The sequence below is a fragment of the Crotalus tigris genome, unplaced genomic scaffold, assembly GCF_016545835.1.
Source record: "Crotalus tigris isolate CLP2741 ecotype Arizona unplaced genomic scaffold, ASM1654583v1 scf7180000022970.308977840:1548163, whole genome shotgun sequence".
Taxonomy (NCBI): domain Eukaryota; kingdom Metazoa; phylum Chordata; class Lepidosauria; order Squamata; family Viperidae; genus Crotalus; species Crotalus tigris.
The window spans coordinates 1,500,435-1,521,645 of record NW_024099557.1 but is presented as its reverse complement, the minus strand read 5'-3'; the positions used below and the strand labels follow the sequence as shown (position 1 = coordinate 1,521,645).

The window sequence follows — 21,211 nt, the reverse complement described above, 5'->3', positions numbered from 1 at the left end:
TATATCACCCTGGGATGGTACAACAGTCATAAATACATGCCAGTTGACAACTGTGCCTGAATTTTGATCACGTGATGGTAGGGACGCTGCCATGTTTGTAAGGACTGGTCATGTCAGTTTTTTTCAGTGCTGCTATGACGTTGAAAGGTCACTAAACAAATAATTTTAAGTCGAGGACTACCTCTGCATCTCCTATGCTCGTGTGATTTCAAACACAGACTCTGATTTTCTTAGTGTGGTGATCAGCCCTCATCAATGTTGCTCTGATCCACTTTTCTAGAACCCTTTCTCCTTCGTAAATGGAATTTTAAGTAAAACGGAGTGGTGTTTTTCCTCCAAGAGAGGCTTCAGTTACATTGTGCAATGGGGCACATTGTATTCTGTTCAGTCAGGCCTATATTGGAGCAGAACTCAGGCATGTAATCACAGCCCTGCCGCTCCCTAAGAGCTCCTGTGAACCTGCCAGAGATGTCAAAAAATACCAGGTTAATATAAATAAAAACCTGCACTCTTAAATCAACTACAAGTGCAGTGGCTTGATCTAAAGCAACTTGTTACGCTGAATTCACCTCCTATGGGATTCTAATCAAGCATTTTTTAAAACAGACACCAACCGATTACAAGCATTTGGTGAGGAGCATGCACGAATAATGCTGTTGTGTTTCAGAGCTAAAGAGAAGATATATACAGGGTCTCACGTCATAAAATTAAGATAAAGTACTGTTTTGTATGATGCCTGGCTTACGAACATCTGCAAAAACATGTACCGTATTTTCCAGCGTATAAGACGACTCGGCGTATAAGACGACCCCCGACTTCGGAGAAGATTTGCATGGTTTAGAAAGTCGTCTTATACGCCGGAAAATACGGTATTTTGTGATGTCCCTTTCCATTTATGAACAGACAATCACACTCTCCAACAGCAGCCGTTTTGTGAGATAATCATGAGGTACTATTGACTCCAGGTAAGTCTACTACTACACACAAAAGGTTACCTACTGTTGCTCTGTGTTGGTGCATGGGCATGTAAGTATGCAAGTAACCATAATGTCAAAAAACAGGGGGACAAAACGTAATCTCCTGAGACATGCTATATCAGGGGTCTTCAAACTTGTCCCTTTTATGACTTGTGGACTTCAACTCCCAGAATTCCTCAGCCAGCTTTGCTGGCTGAGGAATTCTGGGAGTTGAAGTTCACAAGTCATAAAAGGGACAAGTTTGAAGACCTCTGTTCTATATCAATCTCAGAAAAAACTATTTTCCAACAAGAGATCTTGAAATCAGGCTATCATAGAACTGAACTTTAATTTAAAAAAAAAATCCTGATCTCCTATGGCTCAAGGAAAGGTCAGAAGGTTACACTTATAAACTCAATCCACAACCAAAATCAAGTATTCAGAAAAATTGCAAATTGCCATAGTTTTTGCACCTTCTCACTCACATTTTTAGTCTTATTAAAATCTCCCTCGGAGACATATGAAAAATAGATAGCTAGATAGTTTGTACCCATCAGAACAATTTATGGTAACCCTACCCATATTTTTAAAACTCCCTTCAAAGAAGCCACAAGAAGGAAAAATTATAGTATTTTGTCCTTTCTGATCCATAATCCAGCCAAGATTTGACTAATAAACAGGGAGTCTATTTGGAAGCCATGATGGATTTCCCCTGGATGAAAATGTGGACTTTTAAAATAGTTTTATGTTGAAATGCTTTTTATGTTGAAATGCTTTTCAATGGTTATTATACTTTTCAATGGTTTTATACTAACACCTTAGATATTTGTCCAGATGAATTGGAATACTGGTTGATTTTAAACTGAGGGGACCTTGGTGCTCTCTGAGCTTGGTTGTTTTCTGGCAGACGTTTCATTACCCAAACTAGGTAACAGGTAAAAAGTTACCTAGTTTGAGTAATAAAACGTCTGCCAGAAAACAACCAACTCAAGAGAGCACAAAAAAAACCCTCATTTCAACCCTGAACTATAAATATTCTCCTTTACTGATTTTTAAACTTTTGTTGGTGGTGTTTTAATATGTGAAATATAGTAGGTAGCTTTAGGATGATTTTATGATGGGTATGAATTAGTAAGAGAAGCAAAGATTAGTGCACAGCATAGCTATGTGGGATCTATCTATCTATCTATCTATCTATCTATCTATCTATCTATCTATCTATCTATCTATCTATCTATCTATCTACCTACCTACCTACCTACCTACCTACCTACCTACCTACCTACCATCTATCGGAAGAATCCAGAGAGAAATATTTTGGGAAAAATTAAAAAGGCAAAATATGTTTCCCCAAAGGATCTTAAAGGCAGACCCCCCCCCCAAAGTCTCTCTGCCCCAAACAGAAACCAGGTCTGCAGAAATGCAGATGTGATGATCTTGTCAGAAAGATTGGAGCCAGGAAGCTGGGATTAAAAAGTAAGATCCCTAGAATCAACAATCCCTCATACCAAATAATCCAACAGTCATCAGCCACAGCCCCAGGGAAGCAGGATATGACCTTTGGGGCATAATAGGATTACTCCACTACCATCAGAATACCAGAAAGATACACTCAGGTCAAAGTTCATGCCACAGGAACAACTCCAAACAAAAGCTCAAGAATGTAGAAAAGCCCACCACTTTCTGCTACATGTGGTCAGCTTTCCCAGAGTCATCTTTCTGCCTGACTCTCCTTTCCAATAAACTGTAACTTTCTTTCTAAAGCAGTCTCCATTTTGTTTATTCCCAGCTTGGACTGGACCCTGATGAAGATCTATCTATCTATCTATCTATCTATCTATCTATCTATCTATCTATCTATCTATCTATCTATCTATCTATCTATCTATCTATCCATCCATCCAATGTTTAAAACTGCCCATCTCCTCACAGATCTGTGCAAATATCTCCTTCTAGGAGAAAGTGCATTCTGTAACTCACTTCTGAAGATTGTCTTTTTGTGTGAAATTACTATATTTTAACTGCAGTGATAACTCGTATTATTTTTACTTATTTCTGCAACACTTAGGGGAGACCGAAGTAGGCTGTTAAAATGTTCAGCTCCTTTATAGTTGAAACTTCTTAGACAGCTTAATTGCCGGTTCACATATCCAATAAAATGTTAGAATCATTTAAACCATTTAAAATAGCTCTTCTATATAAAGTACAAGATGAATTGAAACAAGGGCCAAGCTCTCAGGACTCCTTCCAAGGATGCGCCAACAGATAGGAGGGAAGCAGCAAAAGCTAACAAGGAAACACAGATATATTAAGCCCAGATAACTGTTCTATGCTTGGCCATCACGTATTAACTTTAATCACATTTGCAATATTTATATTCCCAATTAAAAGCAGAGAAGAAATAGTAGTCTTCTGAATGTAAGATGGCAAGTGAAGTAAAATGATTGGGTTAAAAGCCTGCTTAAGCCTAATCAAAACCCTTACTTAGAATGGAGAAAAAGGACTACAGTAAAACAGCAGGTCACTGTCTAAAGACAGTTATAGACCACTGATTTTTCAGCTGTTTCTGCCTAGATTTTTGCCCAAAGGAAAAACATGTGATTTTTGCTTCAAAGCCACCTTCAACTAAAAACAAGTTCTCTGATCAAAGGTTGTATCTAATAACTGGCTAACCTCTTTAGACTGCTGCTTTTGCCAACAGCAATGTTCTTCTAAAGCAAAAAATAAAAAATAAAAAGATATTCTTTTTTAAAAAGATATTTTTAAAAAATATTCCATTCACTAAATAATGCCTCTACCTCCCAACTAAAAATAAGATATTGGCTACCAGAAGTCATGCATCTTAAGCTTTAATAACACAAGTCTTCTACATTTTAGATTAGAATCTTAGTTTTATTTTAGACACTGAAGTTTAAACACAGCAAACAAGTTTGTTCTAGCACTGCAGAGCTAGGATAAAATTTTAAACAGATGCCAGTTGAAGTGACCAGGGAGATAACATTTTAATCTCTTTATAACAGATCCACCCAAACATGTGCTTCAATTTCTCAGCGGGTGTATCTTTATTTTGCAATAGAAAATGCCATAGTCTGCCAAGTACAGAAATGGCCCAATATAAAATAGTAATAACTTTGTAAAGCTGACTATGCTGCTATAAAAATCTACCAAAGTTAGTTGCAAGATGCTTCCAAGCTAGATAAGGTAGCAGAACAAGCAGGTTCAAGGATGAAGATAACTTCCTTGTGAAAAAAAAAAGATTCCCGAACCCAATAGTGTATTGTTTAAGACAGTGTTTCTCAACCTTGACAATTTTAAGGGATGTGGACTTCAACTCCCAGAATTCCACAGCCAGCAATGCTGGCTGTGGAATTCTGGGAGTTGAAGTCCACATGCCTTAAAATTGTCAAGGTTGAGAAACAACTGGTTTAAGAGAAAACTCTCAAAGGGATTTGAGATGGTTCAGTTAAGAACACATCAAAGCTAGATGTTATCAACACCACAAGAGCCTGCTGGAGATACTCTCTCTTCTCTCCATCCCTTATTTTGAAACACTCCCTCACAAAGCAGACATTGTCCCGGAACATATCTCATCAGGACATTTGCAACACTGTGCTCTTAGCCAGATAAGAAACAGACTGAGGGGGAAGAGGAGCAAGAACAGGACTGGAACATATCTGCTTCCCATGTGGGGGCATCCAAGAATATCTCTTAGCAATGATCTCTCTCTTTAATGCAGCAAATGTATGGTTTGTTTGTTCAATCCTTAACATCTGCAATTAAAAACAACAAAACAACACCTTTGATTAAAATACTTTGCCAGCTGCATTTCACTGGGTTGGTCTGGATCAGTGGTTCTCAACCTGTGGGTCGGGTCCCCATTTGGGGTCGAACGACCATTTCACGGGGGTCGCCAAACAACGCAGTCCGCCATTTTTTCCCCCTTTTCCTTAGCTGTGCTACTCCCTTTTATTCTATTGGCTTTTGAAAGCCAATAGAATAGACTCTCTTGAATAGAGTCTAATTCTATTGGCTTTCAAAAGCCAATAGGAATTGTCCAGGCTGTCTCTGCCCTGCTGAGCCTGCCAAAAGTCCCATTCTGCAAACGGTGCTGCACCAGTTGAGTAGTCCTCGACTTACGACTGGTTGAGTAGTCCTTGACTTACGACTGGTTGGGGGGGTGTCACGGCATTAAAAAGGTTGAGAACCACTGGTCTGGATTAACTTTAAAATCTAATAAATAAAGCAGCTCCATCTGTTCCGTGTCCAGTATAAATAAGGCAGACCCAAGGCTTTCCAAAGAAGTGATAAGGATATGGCATTTTTGAAACACGTAAGCTACTCCCACAGGCCAATTGTAACCTACATTGCAAAGATAAAGAGAAAAGTGGAAATATTTGCTGTTTCACAAGACTGCTGCTCTTTGCTTCCATTTTGCAGCTCTAGCGTGTCCAGTAAAAACCGGATGGTAGCCCTAAAGATGTGTCACATGCACATTCACAGAGCTGCTGAGCTAATGATCTATTCAAAGATTAGTCTAATCAAACATTAATCTGCCAGGTTATAGATAGAGGTCAGCATCTACGTTATCCAACTCAGAAACTAATCTTTCAGTTTTGGAAAGATAAATTTCTGGCTCTAATTACTTAGTGAAGACCCGTGTATTAACTGATACCTATGAAACAGTTGTTTATACACTAAATTATGTACAAACAATTGAAAAGAAATATGGCCAATCTTTATTAAAACTGTTGTGGAAAACTTTTATTTAAGAAGCTTATACAATATATAAGTTGCTTCTCCCCCCCTTTCTTTTTCTATAATTATTTTCTTTTTTATCTGTTTTCTGCTTTGGATTTAAAAGGGAAATTATAATCTACACTGCAGCACAATGTCAGAAAAAGAGGCATTTGGTTTAAGAAGCTAACAGGTGTTACTTGTACACTCTGAAATATCTTTTTTCGCCTGAGGGGATATGTGAAAATACTCAAGAAGCCACTCTTTGTCTTCTTCCAAGCAAACAGAAAGCATATATGAAACAGCCCTAGAAATCTCTTAAGGTGGTCTTCTTTTCTGTCAATCAATTTTTCAGCAGCATTTGAACTCTGGGGGGAGGGGGAGAAGGTGAAGCATAAACAAAAAAATGACTCTGAATGAAGCAAAGAAAATCATCTGAGGTATGTTAAGAAATCAGTTAGGTCACAAATAAATTTGTTTTTAAATTTTCTAAAGTGTTACATCTTTGATTCAGTAGCATAAGTGCTACACCTGTGGTTTGTCAACAACATCTCTTGTGATTCTTTACTGTTTACTCAAATCATATTGTCCTCGATTCATGACTAGTTGTTTAGTGACCATTCAAACTTCTAAATGGACTTACATAGGGGATACTTATGACCTGGATCCAAAGGTCCGATGGTCAAGCCTTCTGCGGTCACATGATGGCACTCTGGGCTCTCAGCAACTGGGTCATGTTTACACCTGTTTGCACTATCCCACAGTCATGTGAGAGCATCTTATCGTAGTTTTGCCAAAAAACCCAGCATTTACTTTCACTTTTCGGCAAACCTGTGCCCATAGTAAACCACTGGTTCCCTTAACAACTGCCTCAAAAGGAGCTGTAAAATCGAATTGGTCAGGAACCATGGTGGCACAGTGTGCAGTATTGCAGGCTGATTCTGCCGACTGCCAGCGGTTCGATCCTGAGAGGCTCAAGGTTGACTCATCCTTCCAATGTTGGTAAAACGAGGACCCAGATTTTTGGGAGGGGCAAGATGCTGAGTCTGTAAACCGCTTAGAGAGGGCTGCAAAGCACAGTGAAGTGGTATATAAGTCTAAGTCAGGGGTCTTCAAACTTGACCCTTTTATGACTTATGGACTTCAACTCTCAGAATTCCTCAGCCAGCATGCCTGGCTGAGGAATTCTGGGAGTTGAAGTCTACATGTCAGAAAAGGGCCAAGTTTGAGGACCCCTAGTCTAAGTGCTACTGCTATGACCGACCTCAGTTATGACCGTGATAGTGAGGCTCCATTATGGTCACAACCTGAGGACTATCTCTACTTAACTACAGATCTACAGCTTCTTGTTGCCAATCAATTAATTCCTCCTTCTGATCCTTCCAACTAAAATGCAAGAGATCTCAGATGCAGATTCTACTTCAAACTGTGTGCGCGCATAAACACCAGCACTTTGTAACCTGCTAATGCTATAAATGTCTTCCAATATTACAAAATTACTTATGCCATGGCATGAAGATCTCTTACTGCAAATTTCTAACACCACCTTAGAGATAAACCAGGGAACCTTAACTACTGGCCGATGTTCGTAGTTTGTAAAGGTTATCTGGACAGGGCATCATCACAGAATTTTATAACAACAAAGGCTTCGATTATCAATTCTGCAAATCAGCTTTGAATCTATCACCCACTGGTTTCACTGCATGATCCAGAGTTTTAATATGAAAAGAAAGGGCTAAGCATCGCTTGCATAAGTGAATCAATGATAAACCTTTGGGCATCTCTCAAAAGATATATATCAAATGTGACAAATTAAAGATTGCATGGGCAAAATTACAACGAAGAAACATGCGATACTGCTATAAAATGAACATATGCAGAGGAACGCTGCTATTTCGTTACAGAGGACTGCTCTTATGACTCAATCCACTTTGACCTTCAATGTTAAAAAGTTATTGCAATATAATAATGTTGTAAGTCACCTTGAGTAAATGAAGGCACGGTGGTCATTTTAAGTTCTAGGTGTACTTTAGAATTTCACACATGTCTAAGAACAAGAGCAGAAATGTCAGCTAGAGATTTTGAGAAACCCTGTGAGACCTTTAGAGGAGCCAAAGAGGTATGTAAACTATTTTTGAGGCCAATCAGCTGTTTCAAACTTGAAAGGGGTTATTTTAACCTCACTGGAAGTGTTTCAACCTCAACAAATTTTACATACCCCTAGAAAAAAACACACACTAGATTTCCAGCATCAAACAGACTCTAATCTTCTAGAAGCAAAACTATTCAAGATATTAAAAATCAAGCTACATTTATACTTTCTGAAATTTTAGAGAGTTTCATTAGACTGTTATCTAAGTTCAGATTTCCACAGGAGGTATGGTGAGTTGAAGCACAGCCAACATAGCTGTGGAAAAAAAACCAAGGAACCTCTTTGGATAAGGAGAGGAAAGGAGATCACTCACATGTGCTCCAAATGGTGCTTCTCACAACAGTGTTTTCCTTGGCCTTGAATACTGGGAGATGGGGCGTTGACTTACCTGAACGCCTTTTCTCAGCACGGAGATGGATAATCCACGCAGTGGGTTGAGACTGTATTCCTGGCCAATCAGATCAGTCAGCCAAAGTTGCCACGCCCCGTCTTGGACCATGATCCTCCAGTCTTGACTCGAGCGCAGCCATTGACTGACAGTAAGACGTTTTGGCTCCACTAAATATACCCTATTATTCTAGTCTATAAGGGTGGGTGTGGATTATCCATCTCCGTGCTGAGAAAAGGCGTTCAGGTAAGTCAACGCCCCTTCTCCAGCACTGGAGATGGATAATCCACGCAGTGGGACATACCAAAGCCTATTGTCCCTTGGGTTGGGGAATAGACTGGTCCCGTGTGCAACTTTGGTCTAGCACCTGCTGGAGAACCCTCCTACCGAAGGAGGCCTCTGCAGAGGAGTACCTGTCGATTTTGTAATGACGAATGAATGGAGAGGGCGAGGCCCAAGTGGCTGCCCTGCATACCTCTTCAATAGAAGCCTGCATGGCCCATGCTGCTGAGGTGGCAGCACTCCTTGTGGAATGGGCCGTGATATGCTTGGGGACTTGCAAGGACTCCGCCTGGTATGCCCCCGTGATGCATGCCCTAATCCACCTACCGATGGTAGAGGACGAGACCTTCCGGCCCCTAGTAGCAGGGTTGAAGGATATGAAAAGCGCTTCCGAGCGTCGGAATTCCGCTGTGCGTGAAATGTAATGTCTTAGTGCCCTGCGTACGTCCAAGGTGTGCCATTGTTGCTCCAGGGGATGAGCTGGTTTTGGACAGAAGTCTGGTAGGACTATTTCCTGTGATCTGTGAAAAAGGGAGTTGACCTTTGGAATGAATGAAGGGTCTATTCTTAGGACTACCTTGTCCCTGTGAAAATGGCACAGGTCCTTCCTCATTGAGAGAGAAGCTAACTCGGATATCCGCCGAGCTGACGTGATGGCTACCAAGAATGCTACCTTATGGGTCAGATAGCGAATGTCACATGTTTTGAGTGGTTCGAAGGGCGCTCTGGTAAGAGCTTGTAGTACTCGTGGTAGTTCCCACGATGGATACCTGTGCACGGTTGGCGGTCTGATGTTTGCAGCCCCCTTGAGGAAGGATCGTATTAAGGGATGCTTGCCCAAGGATTCACCGGGGCTGGCAGAAAGTATAGTTGAGAGGGCGGCGATTTGCCTGCGCAGTGTGTTTGGCGAGAGGTCCCTCTCTAGGCCATCTAGTAAAAATTCTAGGATCTTGGGAATTGTGATCCCTTCGAGTAACAATTCCTGTTTAGAGCACCATGATTGGAAGCTTCTCCACGTGGCCTCGTAGATACGGTTCGTGGAGGGGCGCCTTGATGCCTGTATGACCCTAATTACACCCTGTGAGCAAGCCCCCTTGGCTAAAATTGACCGTTCAAGAGCCAGACGGCTAGTTGTAGCCATTGTGGCTCTGGGTGGGAGATCTCCCCCTGCTTGAGTGGTCAATTAAATTGAATTAAATTATCTCTAATTAACTTTTAAACTAAGCAATTTCAGCTACTAGAAAAAATCCCCCCCTAATGGAAAGGAACTATACCTGCCCAGGAGCCAAAAGTTCTAGATGTGTCTTCATGGCGAGATCAGTCAAGACTGGAGGATCATGGTCCAAGACGGGGCGTGGCAACTTTGGCTGACTGATCTGATTGGCCAGGAATACAGTCTCAACCCATTGCGTGGATTATCCATCTCCAGTGCTGGAGAAGATGGGATTAGCCATCTTGCTCACAGTCCTAGTGGAGACTTTTAAAGGACACTTAAAAGTTCACAAAACTCACTTTCCAATCACTTTTGGAAATTGCTCATTAACTACTTCTAGCTATTTCAAATCTCCAGAAAGTCTGAAATTGTTAGGGTGACTCTGCCTTCAATCCAGAAAGAAATTTTAATCATAACCTTAAGATTTTAAGGAATCTGAAATAAACACCAAACAGCTACAGAAAATTTTGATCTTGGAAAATTACATCTAGATGAACTGGTACACTGAAACGCTTACAACAGTGGTTCTCAACCTTTTTAATGCCGCGACCCCCAACCAGTCGTAAGTCAAGGACTACTCAACCGGTCGTAAGTCGAGGACTACTCAACTGGTGCAGCAGCGTTTGCAGAATGGGACTTTTGGCGGGCTCAGCAGGGCAGAGACAGCCTGGACAATTCCTATTGGCTTTTGAAAGCCAATAGAATTAGACTCTATTCAAGAGAGTCTATTCTATTGGCTTTCAAAAGCCAATAGAATAAAAGGGAGTAGCACAGCTAAGGAAAAGGGGGAAAAAATGGCCGACTGCGTTGTTTGGCGACCCCCGTGAAATGGTCGTTCGACCCCAAATGGGGTCCCGATCCACAGGTTGAGAACCACAGGCTTACAAGAAGATTTTGGAATTAATTATAAAGAACAATTTCTCATGGAAAATATATCCTGGTTTGGTTTTCACAAGATATAACAAACATAAACAATTTTATGATTCCAAAAATGGGACACTAGAGGGGACTCAAGATTTTTGGTGGAGGATATATATATATATATATATAAGCATATAAAAGGATGCAAAACACTAACAATAAAAGTACTAAAAAAAGACTTCTGAAGAATGGAATCAAAAATCCCAAAGGTGCTTTTTGCAAAAGGCAACTAGACTTTTTTTTTTCTTTGAAAATATTTCACTTCTCATCCAAGAAGCTTCTTCATGAACTGAAGAAACCTCTTGGATGAAAAATGAAAAACAAAATAAAACAAAAAAACCACAAGAAAGTCTAGCTGTCTTTTGAAAAAAGCACTTTTGGGACAACCATGACCTGGATGATTAAGAATATTGGTAAATTAGCCTCAATATTAACAATGTCAGTCATCGCGTTTGCTTCTATGGACAGACTATGCCCAGAAGACGTTATTGAAGAAATGACAAATATAAAACATTTTTTTTCTGACCAGATAGAGATGATATTGAAAGTGCATTTTCAACCTGCGGGCCAGGAGAATGAGTTAGAAAAATGTTTCATTGGATTTACAAAAGAAACTGGATGAGGTTTTAAAATGTAAAAGGAAAGTACAAATGACAAACCTATCGGATTTAAAAATTTTGATTTTTAAATACTGATACTGCAGGCCACTTTAGCTGACTGTGTTCAACAGGTCAGCGGTTCAAATCTCACCAGCTCAAGGTTGACTCAGCCTTCCATCCTTCTGAGGTAGGTAAACTGAGGACCCAGATTGTTGGGGGCAATGTAAACATATACATACATTGCTTATTGGTGTACACCGCTTAGAGAGTGCTTGCACTTAAAGCGGTATATAAGTCTCATAAATAAATAAATAAATAAATGAAGAAGAATGGTTAGCATGTTTTTCTTCTTTTAACAACCCTATAATCCCTTGCATTGGGGTGGAGTTGGGGCAACTGAATGGAGCTGAGCGTTTACTGGCTGGATCCCCTCCCTGACGCCTACGGAGCTCACAACAGATATTTTCTCTTTGTGCCCAGAGACAAAAATACCTGCCCCTACCTAGGATCGAACTCGCAGCCTCCTGATTGTGAGGCCGGCTACTATGCTGCTCTTTCAGACTCCATATATGTTTTTGGAAAGTAATTAGCAAAGAATAATACTGTCTAAACTGAAGGACAACGTACTCTGACCCAATCCAGCAGAGAATTTCATGAAGCAAAATTTCCTCTCCCAGCTGTGTTTAGTCTGAAGAACAAATAAAACTGTTTGGTCCTTGGTGCTTTCTGAGCTTGGTTGTTTTTCTTGAAAACATTTCATTATCCAACTAGGTAACATCACTAGTGTTAGAAAGGAATGGGGTTTGTTCCTCGCTAAGGAGTTTATATCGGAGGTGGTGACCCTTTGAGAGCTGTGATTGGTGTACATTCAAAGTGACAATAAAGTTTATTATTATGTAAAAATGGCTTGCTCTGCCAGTATTGATGGGGGTGTTCTTGGTAGTTGCTTGATTAGGCTGTTTACTGCTTGATTGCTTTAATATTAATCTCTGCTTATCTGGAGGCTGATTGGTCTGAGGTGGTGATTTGGTCTTTTTGTTTCCTTTTTAGTCTTTTGACTGTCTCTTTTGAATGGTATGTAATGTTATTTCTATGGGTCTGCTGATGGCTGATTTGTCCGAGTGACAGGCCTCCAAGAATTCTCTAGCTTTTTGGGACTTAGCATGGTCTAGGACAGAGGTAGGCAACCTTGGCTCTTTTATGACTCATGGACTTCAACTCCCAGAATTCCTGAGCCAGCCATGCTGAGGGGAAAGGGAGAGGTTTCCAAACTCAGCCATGCTGGCTCAGGAATTCTGGGAGTTGAAGTCCATGAGTCATAAAAGAGCCAAGGTTGCCCACCCCTGGTCTAGGATGCTCACAGGTTTCCCATTGAAACTATGGTTAAGACCAGGAGTGTCAAACTGGCAACCTGGATGCATCATGCACAGGCCACGTCTACCCTGACTCCGCAAAGGCAAAAAACATTGTAATAACATCACATGACATGATCGAGTTTGACACCCGTGGTTAAGACTATCCATGCGTTTATTAACTGCAGCAAGGTTATTAGTAGGTTCATATTGGAAGAAAGATTTGTTGCCTACTTTAGAAGAGTGGATATTTAAAGTTTCTAATTTAGCAGAAATGGCAAAAATTTCTGCTTATTTAAAGAATCATACACAAGAAAGATATATTATTGTATGGAGAAGATGGATAGATTATATTCAGAAGAAGTATGGGACTACAAAGTTTCATTTATTTTATGAGTAAATTTTATAGTAAATGTTTTAATTTTTTTTTATGATGATATAATTTAAGGGGAGTTAAGGGCTAAGTATGGGGTTTTTTTGGGTTATTAATAATCCTGTACTCTGCTCTGGGAAGTGAGGGGGGGGGTTGAGGGTGGGTGTGTGGGTGAGTAAATAGGTAGATAATTAGGATAATATAGATAGGGTAATGAATTTATTTTATTTTGCAAAGTGAATTTTGTTATATAATTGTATTGGATAAATGGAAAATAAAAAATTTTAAAAATTAAAAAAAAAGACTATCCATGCGTTGTGTAATTAAGGAGTTGTCATCATGTATATGCCTATTTCTAAAAAATAAAATAGTGGGAACATGGAACTTATTTGTACTGCAAGGCTCCTTTAACTTTTCTACCTTCCGTGCAAACTGAAAAACAATGAAATATATGAAATATCAAAGATAGCTGGTGTTAAGAACTACAAGCCTTGCCGTTTCTAATTTAAAAGCCATATCTAATTTAAGAGCCTGTATGCCAAGAACATATTAACCATGTCTGCAATAAAGGAATGGCACATTTTTCAATTAGACTAGGAACTTAAGGATTATGCAAGCATAAAAAAACAAACCTGTTGGGCAGTTTTGTGCTTCAGGCTTTGGCAGCTGTGATTTACAGATCAGATTTCCTGGTATTTCATTGGCATCGCCTCTGAAGATGCAGCCACAGTAGGCCTGAAATGTCAGGAAATCTGTTCTCTAGACCACAGTCACTAAAATGGGTGGGAAAATAAATTCTTCACTGGGAGACAAGAGGAGAGAAAAAGATCAAGGGAGCTTTACATTTAAATGATTCACATTAAAGGGACAATTTTCATCAGTGAATAAACTTATTAACCTGGGCACAAAAAACTGGGTCCCATTAAGATGTATGACACACTTACTTCCTCCTTTTTTCACAAAGCCATCTAAACTTGTTTCACCCTATTGCTATTTTATTTTAAATGTCTAAAAAGTGACTCACCCTTACTACTACAGTATTGTAGTCCTTTATTCCGCTTCTTCTTCCAAGTAAGATCATCTAAGTCAGAGGTTACCAACCTTTCTTGGTTGGTGGACCGGAGGGATAGGGAGGGGGGAAGCATTTCACACATGTACGCATGCATGCTCACGCACAGGGCCGCGAGCATGCGCATGACACAAATGGGGAAGGGATAGTGTTTGCGTTATACTCACTAGTCCTGACCCGTTATTGCGCACAATGCCGTTTCTGTGCCCCGAGACGTGGCGCCCATTTTCATGCACTGAGGCACGGTATCCCATTTTTGCGCGGAGGCGTGGCGTTGGTCTTTTTTTCGCCCCACAGTCCGGCGGCAGCCCGTTTTCACGTCCCGAGGCACAGCGTTGGTTCATTTTTGCACCACGCAGCGTGTTTTTGCACCCTGCAGCTGCAGCGCTAGCATGGGGGGGGGGATGTGCACGGATTGGCCAGCCTGTCCCACCACCCGGTGGCCAGCAGCCCACAGCCCACTTCCAGGCCAGAGCCCACAGTTGGGGACCCCTGATCTAAGTATAACACATTTTTCTCCTGTATCTCACTACATCTATCGGTACAAATCAATCACTCATGATTTGCAGAATTAGCCCAATTTTGGAGGTGCATACTCATCACTAAGCCAGATGTATACCGTACGTTTTTCTTTGGTTTACATTTCTTTTTAAATTAAGCATGCAGTAAATTATTCAGAAGAGGTGTGTTGTGCCAACACTGCCATTGTGTGATTTCAATTTAAACTTTGACTTGGAGAATCTCCTCATATTCCTCCTTGCAGATTCACATGACTACACCTATGAAACTCAATCCCTATAGCTGCTGGGCTCATAATAAAAGTTCCTAACCTTTCTTTCTTTTACAGGCACACTAGTTGTTTACGTTCTTTACATTTAAATTTTCACGGTGGATAAACATATCCTAATTTTCCTAATGCCCATGTGAAAAAAATCTATCCAGCAATCTTATACTGTTTTCAAGTCTCAAATCCAGGAGAACTTTTACTTCAAGCCTTGTAGCATGTTACTCTCCTCTCCACCAACGTGGTTTCCAAGTGCATTCAAAATTTTATTTATCAAATTTGGAAACTGCTCATCTGACTCAAAGAAGAACACTTCTGGCTTGTCAGTACAAACAATTGCCCTTAGATAGATTCTTTTCTTTCCCTATCAATACCCAAAAGTATTCTTGAGGATCCCAGAAAGGGAAAAATTAAGTCTTTCTCTTTCATCACCTCCGTAAGTCATCCCACTGGGTTTCATCCTTGCAACAGGAATCAAATAGAAAATATATAGTATAGCTTTTATTTAAATACTGTCTGTCAAAAAGACTTGTGTGGAGGAATTTGCATGTGCAGCAAACTGCCGTGCACTGCTCCCCACAAACCTCATAACCTTTTGATACCCTTTGTCCCAAGGAAGTAGCCAAAAGATCACCCCCTTTTGACTTAATATCTTACCTACCTAAATAATAAGTTCCCCCTTATCTCTTCCTGTCTTTATCTCTTCTTGTCTTTATCAGTTCTTTCTCCTTTCCTAATTTACCTATATTTGTTTTACCTGCTCTCAACAGGTAATGTGTTACTAGAAAATAATTGCTTATATGAAGGAATTTTTCAATTACTTTATGTCAACAACTAAAGATTAAACTTCTAAATGTAAAATGTCAGCAGTTAATGGAAAAGCCTATGTATGTAAAAAGTATATAAGAAACAATAAACTCAGAGTATGTCAAGCTGTGTGAAGCTGTGTCATGCAGCTTCAAAACCTCTGCTCAAGACATGCCTGAGTCTTTTTCTTAGCATCGTTACAGACTTGTATGAATTTATTGTACATATTCTTTTACATTTCATTAGTTAATGTAAGTTATGGGATTTAAATTCCTTCACAGGGATGCTCAAAAAATTGGAATAGGAAAAGTAGATAATGAAGTCTTGATAAAAACTTAATATTGTATTAGTCTTGCATATCCTATTTGCATTGGCAACGGGAATTTCTCCATAACTAGCAAGCATGGCCATCAGAGATAGCTCTGATAACTATGTATTAAATAGTCCAGAATAAAAAAAAAATCTTTACACACAGAAATCTGCATGCCAGAGAGAAGACATGAATATCTTTCCGTGTGTATTTAATTTTATACTTTGTCATAGTTTTTGATATTCATTTCAATGTTTCAATTCATTCTTAAGACCCACTGCTACTTGTAATTATTGTATAGCACAGTATATTTGGTTTTTCTCCAAGGGTAATTCTGGCATGCATTTTATAATGACTGGGAGGGCTGTTGGGAAAAATCTCTTTAAATACTGAAAATAGTCTGGAAATAAATTAAGTTCAAATAAAATATAAATTTTCTTTAAAACCCTTAATTTTATAACTTTTACAAAAATGTAGATACCTATCCCTTTTTAATATTTAAGCCGATCAGACAAATATCAAACTGGAAAACAAGAAAGCTATAATAAATGAGCAATAAAATGTTATTAGTAGTCCAACACAAGCGACAGCATTTGTATCTTCCAGTCTCCCCCATCCCATATATGAATATATCCTCCATGCATGGAAGACCATTCACACATTTCAACTTTTCCCCCTCCTTTTCACTATTCCCACATTCCCACACAAGGAAGAACTATATTATCTCATGTGCTTCAGCTTCTTAGCTAGTCTCTTCTTACACAAAATGTGAGATACTAAAACCTCTGGCTCCTTATCATGAGCTCAGTATCTCTCCACTGCTCCTCCCAATACTGCTTCCCACAATACAGCTAGGTTTACATCTAATGAATACTTATTTATTTGTATCCCACCTTTATTATTTTTACACATAACTCAAGGCAGTGAACATATCCATCACATCTTCCTCCTCCTAATTTCCCCACAACCACTACCCTGTGAGGCAGGTTTTCGCCACCCAAAATAAACAATACAGTTGACCAATTCTCACAGTAGGTTGAAGCTCAAACTACACAATTCTATTTCATCTTGGTGTGTTGCCTAAAAACACAATAAATATCCAATCTATGAGCTTGGGCTAGCCTCATACTTCTCACCTCCCCATTACTGTACTAGAATAGAGGAGACTCTCCCCACCAGCCACACCGGGAACCCTCTTCCCCAATCACTGTATAAGTACCAACTTCAACCCTTTAGAGAGCTTTTCCAACTCTGCCCGCCAGTAATGTAGGAGGGATGCTCCCCCTCCCCTCATTAGCATGAGGGACATTTTCCCTTCCACCCCCAATAATGTATGAGGCCCCCTCCCCTTATCTTGAGGGGGACATCTTCCCTCCCCTCAAAAATGTGTGAGGAGACACTCTCCATTGAGTTAGAGCAGAGTTTTCCCTCCCCTCCCCAATAATGTATGAGAAGACCCCCTCCCCTCATTACCCTGAGGGGGAGATTTTCCTCCAACCAATAATATACAAGAGTCCACTACCCCTCATTAACATGTGGGCACTTACACTCCCTCCTATTATCTTGAGGGGAGATTTTTCCCTCCCCCTAATAATGTATGAGCCTCCCCCTCCCCTCTATCTTGAGGGGAGATTTCCCCCTCTCCCCTTTATCTTGAGGGGAGACTTTCCCCCCCAATAATGTATGAAGAGCCCCCATTATCTCGAGGGAAGATTTCCCCTCCCCCTAATAATGTATGAGCCCCCCTCCCCTCTATCTTGAGGGGAGATTTCCCCCCTCCCCTCTATCTTGAGGGGAGACTTTCCCCCAATAATGTATGAAGAACCCCCCATTATCTCGAGGGAAGTTCCCCTCCCCCTAATAATGTATGAGCCCCCCCTCCCCTCTATCTTGAGAAGAGTTCCCCCCCTCCCCTCTATCTTGAGGGAGACTTCCCCCCCCAATAATGTATGAAGAGCCCCCATTATCTCGAGGGAAGATTTCCCCTCCCCCTAATAATGTATGAGCCCCCCTCCCCTCTATCTTGAGGGGAGATTTCCCCCTCTCCCCTCTATCTTGAGGGGAGACTTTCCCCTCCAATAATGTATGAAGAGCCCCCCCCATTATCTTGAGGGAAGATTCCCTCCCCCCAATAATGTATGAGCCCCCTCCCCTCTATCTTCAGGGGAGACTTTCCCTCCCAATTATGTATGAAGAGCCCCCCTCATTATATTGAGGGGAAAATTCCCCCTCCCCTCAATAATGCATCAGGAATCCCCCTCCCCTCATTATCTTTGGTGCGACTTTTCACACCCCCCCCCCATAAAGTACGAGGAGTCTCCCCCTCCCCTCACTAAGACGCGAGGAGGCATTTTCCCTCCTCCCCAGCAACGAACGAGAGGGCATCCCACCCCCTTCCATTCACTTGAGGGAGGCGAGGCATCTTCCCTCCTCCAGGATCAACGAGCTTTTCGAAAAAGGCTTCCTCACCCGACCCACTTTATGAAAGATTTCCCCTCTCCCTCCCGCCGCCTTCTCCCTCTCAGAACTGCAAAGGGGAACAACTGTCCCCCCCCCCCCTCCGGAGGACTTCGGGCATGGAAGTCGCCCTGGAACCCCCTCAGACCAGCCTTCCTTCTGGCCTACCTGCTGCTGAGGCGCCTCCGAGGGCGCAGAGCAAGGAGCCCAGCGTCAGTAGCACGAGCCTGGCCGCCATGACCGCTCCGCTGCCGATGCCTCGCACAGTTCACACGTTCGAGCCGGTCTCACTTCGTCCGCCTAAGGCGCTGAGCCCTTCAAGGGGGCTAAAGGGGCGAGCCGGAAAGGCGATAGCCAATAGCGGACGAGCGCGAGGAGCCCCGAGTTAACTACTGGCCCAAACCCGTTGGAATGACGCAAAGGCTGTCCACTCAGAATTCGGGATTCGAAAGGGCGGGGATAAAGTGGGAAGTTGGTTAGAGGACTTTGAAATGACAGTCATGAGTCGCAGCCAATCGTAGGTGAAGAAGTGATCGGCCTGGCTGATGGTTGGACGCTGACGGAACTGATTCTTGAGAAGCGATTGTGTGGCTTAGGGCAACCCAGGAGGGGCGGAAAAAGTGAGATGGAGAAGGAAAGGCCCTCGGGAAAGAGCAGGCCTTAAACCTTTATAATGTTCATGATTTTGGCGAGACAAGCTACTGACCTCTACGCTATCACGTACGCCAATAGGCGGGCGCAACAGCAACGACCAATCAGATTCCTGAGAAATCTGCGCTGTCCAATCAGAGTATGGCGTCTGCAGACTGATAGCAGCCCAAGCCAATCCGCCATCTCCGCTAAAAAGACATGTGCGCCCATACAGGCTATTCTCACCTCTCGACGGATACTGACGGCCAACCACAAGGCGAGGAAATAGCCGTTCCGCCCACTTTCCAGCCCCTCCCTGTTTACTATGGATCGTGTAGAAGGACACGAGACCGTCAAAAGCGCTACGTTGACCTCGCTGGAGGTTATGGGCCCGAGGGGGCGGGGCGCGTTCGTTGAGTAATAAACCTTGCCTTATGGAAATTATTGTGCAATGAATAATTATGAAATCACGCTTCGATTAAATTCCTAAAATCAGGTTTTAGACACATATAAAAAGCACAATGATCAGCAACCACGAAGCTTCAATCCGTGTAAAAGGAACTATGGTTTCATAAACCAGCTTAATCTTAGAAAGGTGTAAAAAAAAAACGTAAGACGCATCCAAGAAGGAGAAAGACTTTCAAAGCCGAGGTGGCGCAGCAGTTAGAGTGCAGTACTGCAGGCCACACATTGCTTACTGGTGTACACCGCTTAGAGAGTGCTTGCACTTAAAGCGGTATATAAGTCTCATAAATAAATAAATAAATGATTGACGTTTCAGAGTCTCTGTGTTTAGGAGCAGTCTACCCCTACCCACTTGCTCTCCCAGTCGCTGCTTCCAGAGACTTAACCAGCTCAAGAGGAAAACCAAATTTTGTTTGCAAGCAAGCCACGCAAGAGCTTCTATCCCCTTTGACTCTACTGGAGTTAAGAGATTAATCCAACTCATAATGTCAGGTTATATATTCCTGCACAGAACTAAGTCTTAATTTGTAGAGGTAGTCCTCGACTTATGACCACAATTGAGCCCCAAATTTTTGTTGCTAAATGAAACATTTAAGTGAATTTTGCCCCATTTTACGAACTTTTCACGCTACAGTTGTTAAGTGGGTTACTGCAGTTAAGTTAGTAACAGGGTGGTTAAGTGAATCTGGCTTCCCCATGTGGGGGAAATTTAAAAATAAAAATATATATGCTTTTAGTATTATCATGTAATTATATTTTATAATTATCATTGTATAATCAATTGCCTGAGTAGATGCTTCAAGTATATAGGAAAAATACAAGCCTCAAGTGGGCGGGGGGGAGAACAGGAGTTACCATGGGGCCTAGTGTGAATCACCATCTAGGAATTGTTTTTAAGTACTTTCTGGTGCCTGGTATCCCTACTGGATCTAACAGGTGTAGAAGATGGGAGACATCTCTCCTCTAGAATTGATATAGGATAATAGGGGAGGGATCTTATTTGTATAATGTATTCTGTTTAGGCGCTTCTGATAGATTGTAACCTCCAAAGCCTAAGCCAATGGGGCCATGAGGAAGGGAATGGGACGTCACCATAGGATGTATAATAATGTGATTTTGGAATTTGGGGTGTGGTTTGGTGCTTGGCTATATTGCATTGCCTTCCTGAATCCACCATGCTTTGCAAACCGTTATTTTTTTAGACTTTGTTGTGAAGTCTAATAAGTTTCTTTTCTATTTGTAACTCAGAGTGGATTTCAATTTGTGACTATTTTTGTGTCTTAACACCCAGTCACTGCTTGTAATAAGGTCACAAAAGGGGATCACATGACCATGGGACACCACAACCATCATAAACAGAGGTCAGGTGCCAAGCATCTGAATTTGGATCATGTGACCATGGGGATGCTGCAATGGTCATAACTGTGAAAACAGTCATAAATCATTTTTTCAGTGCTATTATAACTTTGAACACTAAATAAACTTTTGTAAGTTGAGCACTACCCGTATCTCAAGACCAGTTTTATTTTATTGCTATTGATTTGCACAACTCTTTTCCATAATGGGAAAAAAAACCCATTCATTTCCCAGTTCCAGCAATGCTTCAGGGGGACAATCCTATTAGCACAAACCATTTGGTGTTATAAGGCAACAAACATAACTGGCTTCATGTATTCTTCACTAAGCTATTTTTAAACCCTGATTTGTGGAAGAAATCAA

At 41.3% G+C, this 21,211-nt stretch overlaps 1 protein-coding gene across 1 annotated transcript in view; it reads right to left on the bottom strand.

Annotated features, from left to right (window-relative positions):
- The window catches only part of BSG (basigin (Ok blood group)), a 50,494-nt gene extending 31,706 nt beyond the window's left edge, over positions 1-18,788 (bottom strand). Inside the window, exon 1 of the mRNA XM_039319249.1 lies at positions 18,566-18,788. Coding sequence (XP_039175183.1) covers positions 18,566-18,635 — 70 coding nt within the window. The 5' untranslated portion in view covers positions 18,636-18,788. The remainder of the gene's footprint in view (positions 1-18,565) is intronic.
- Positions 18,789-21,211: the final 2,423 nt, after the last annotated feature.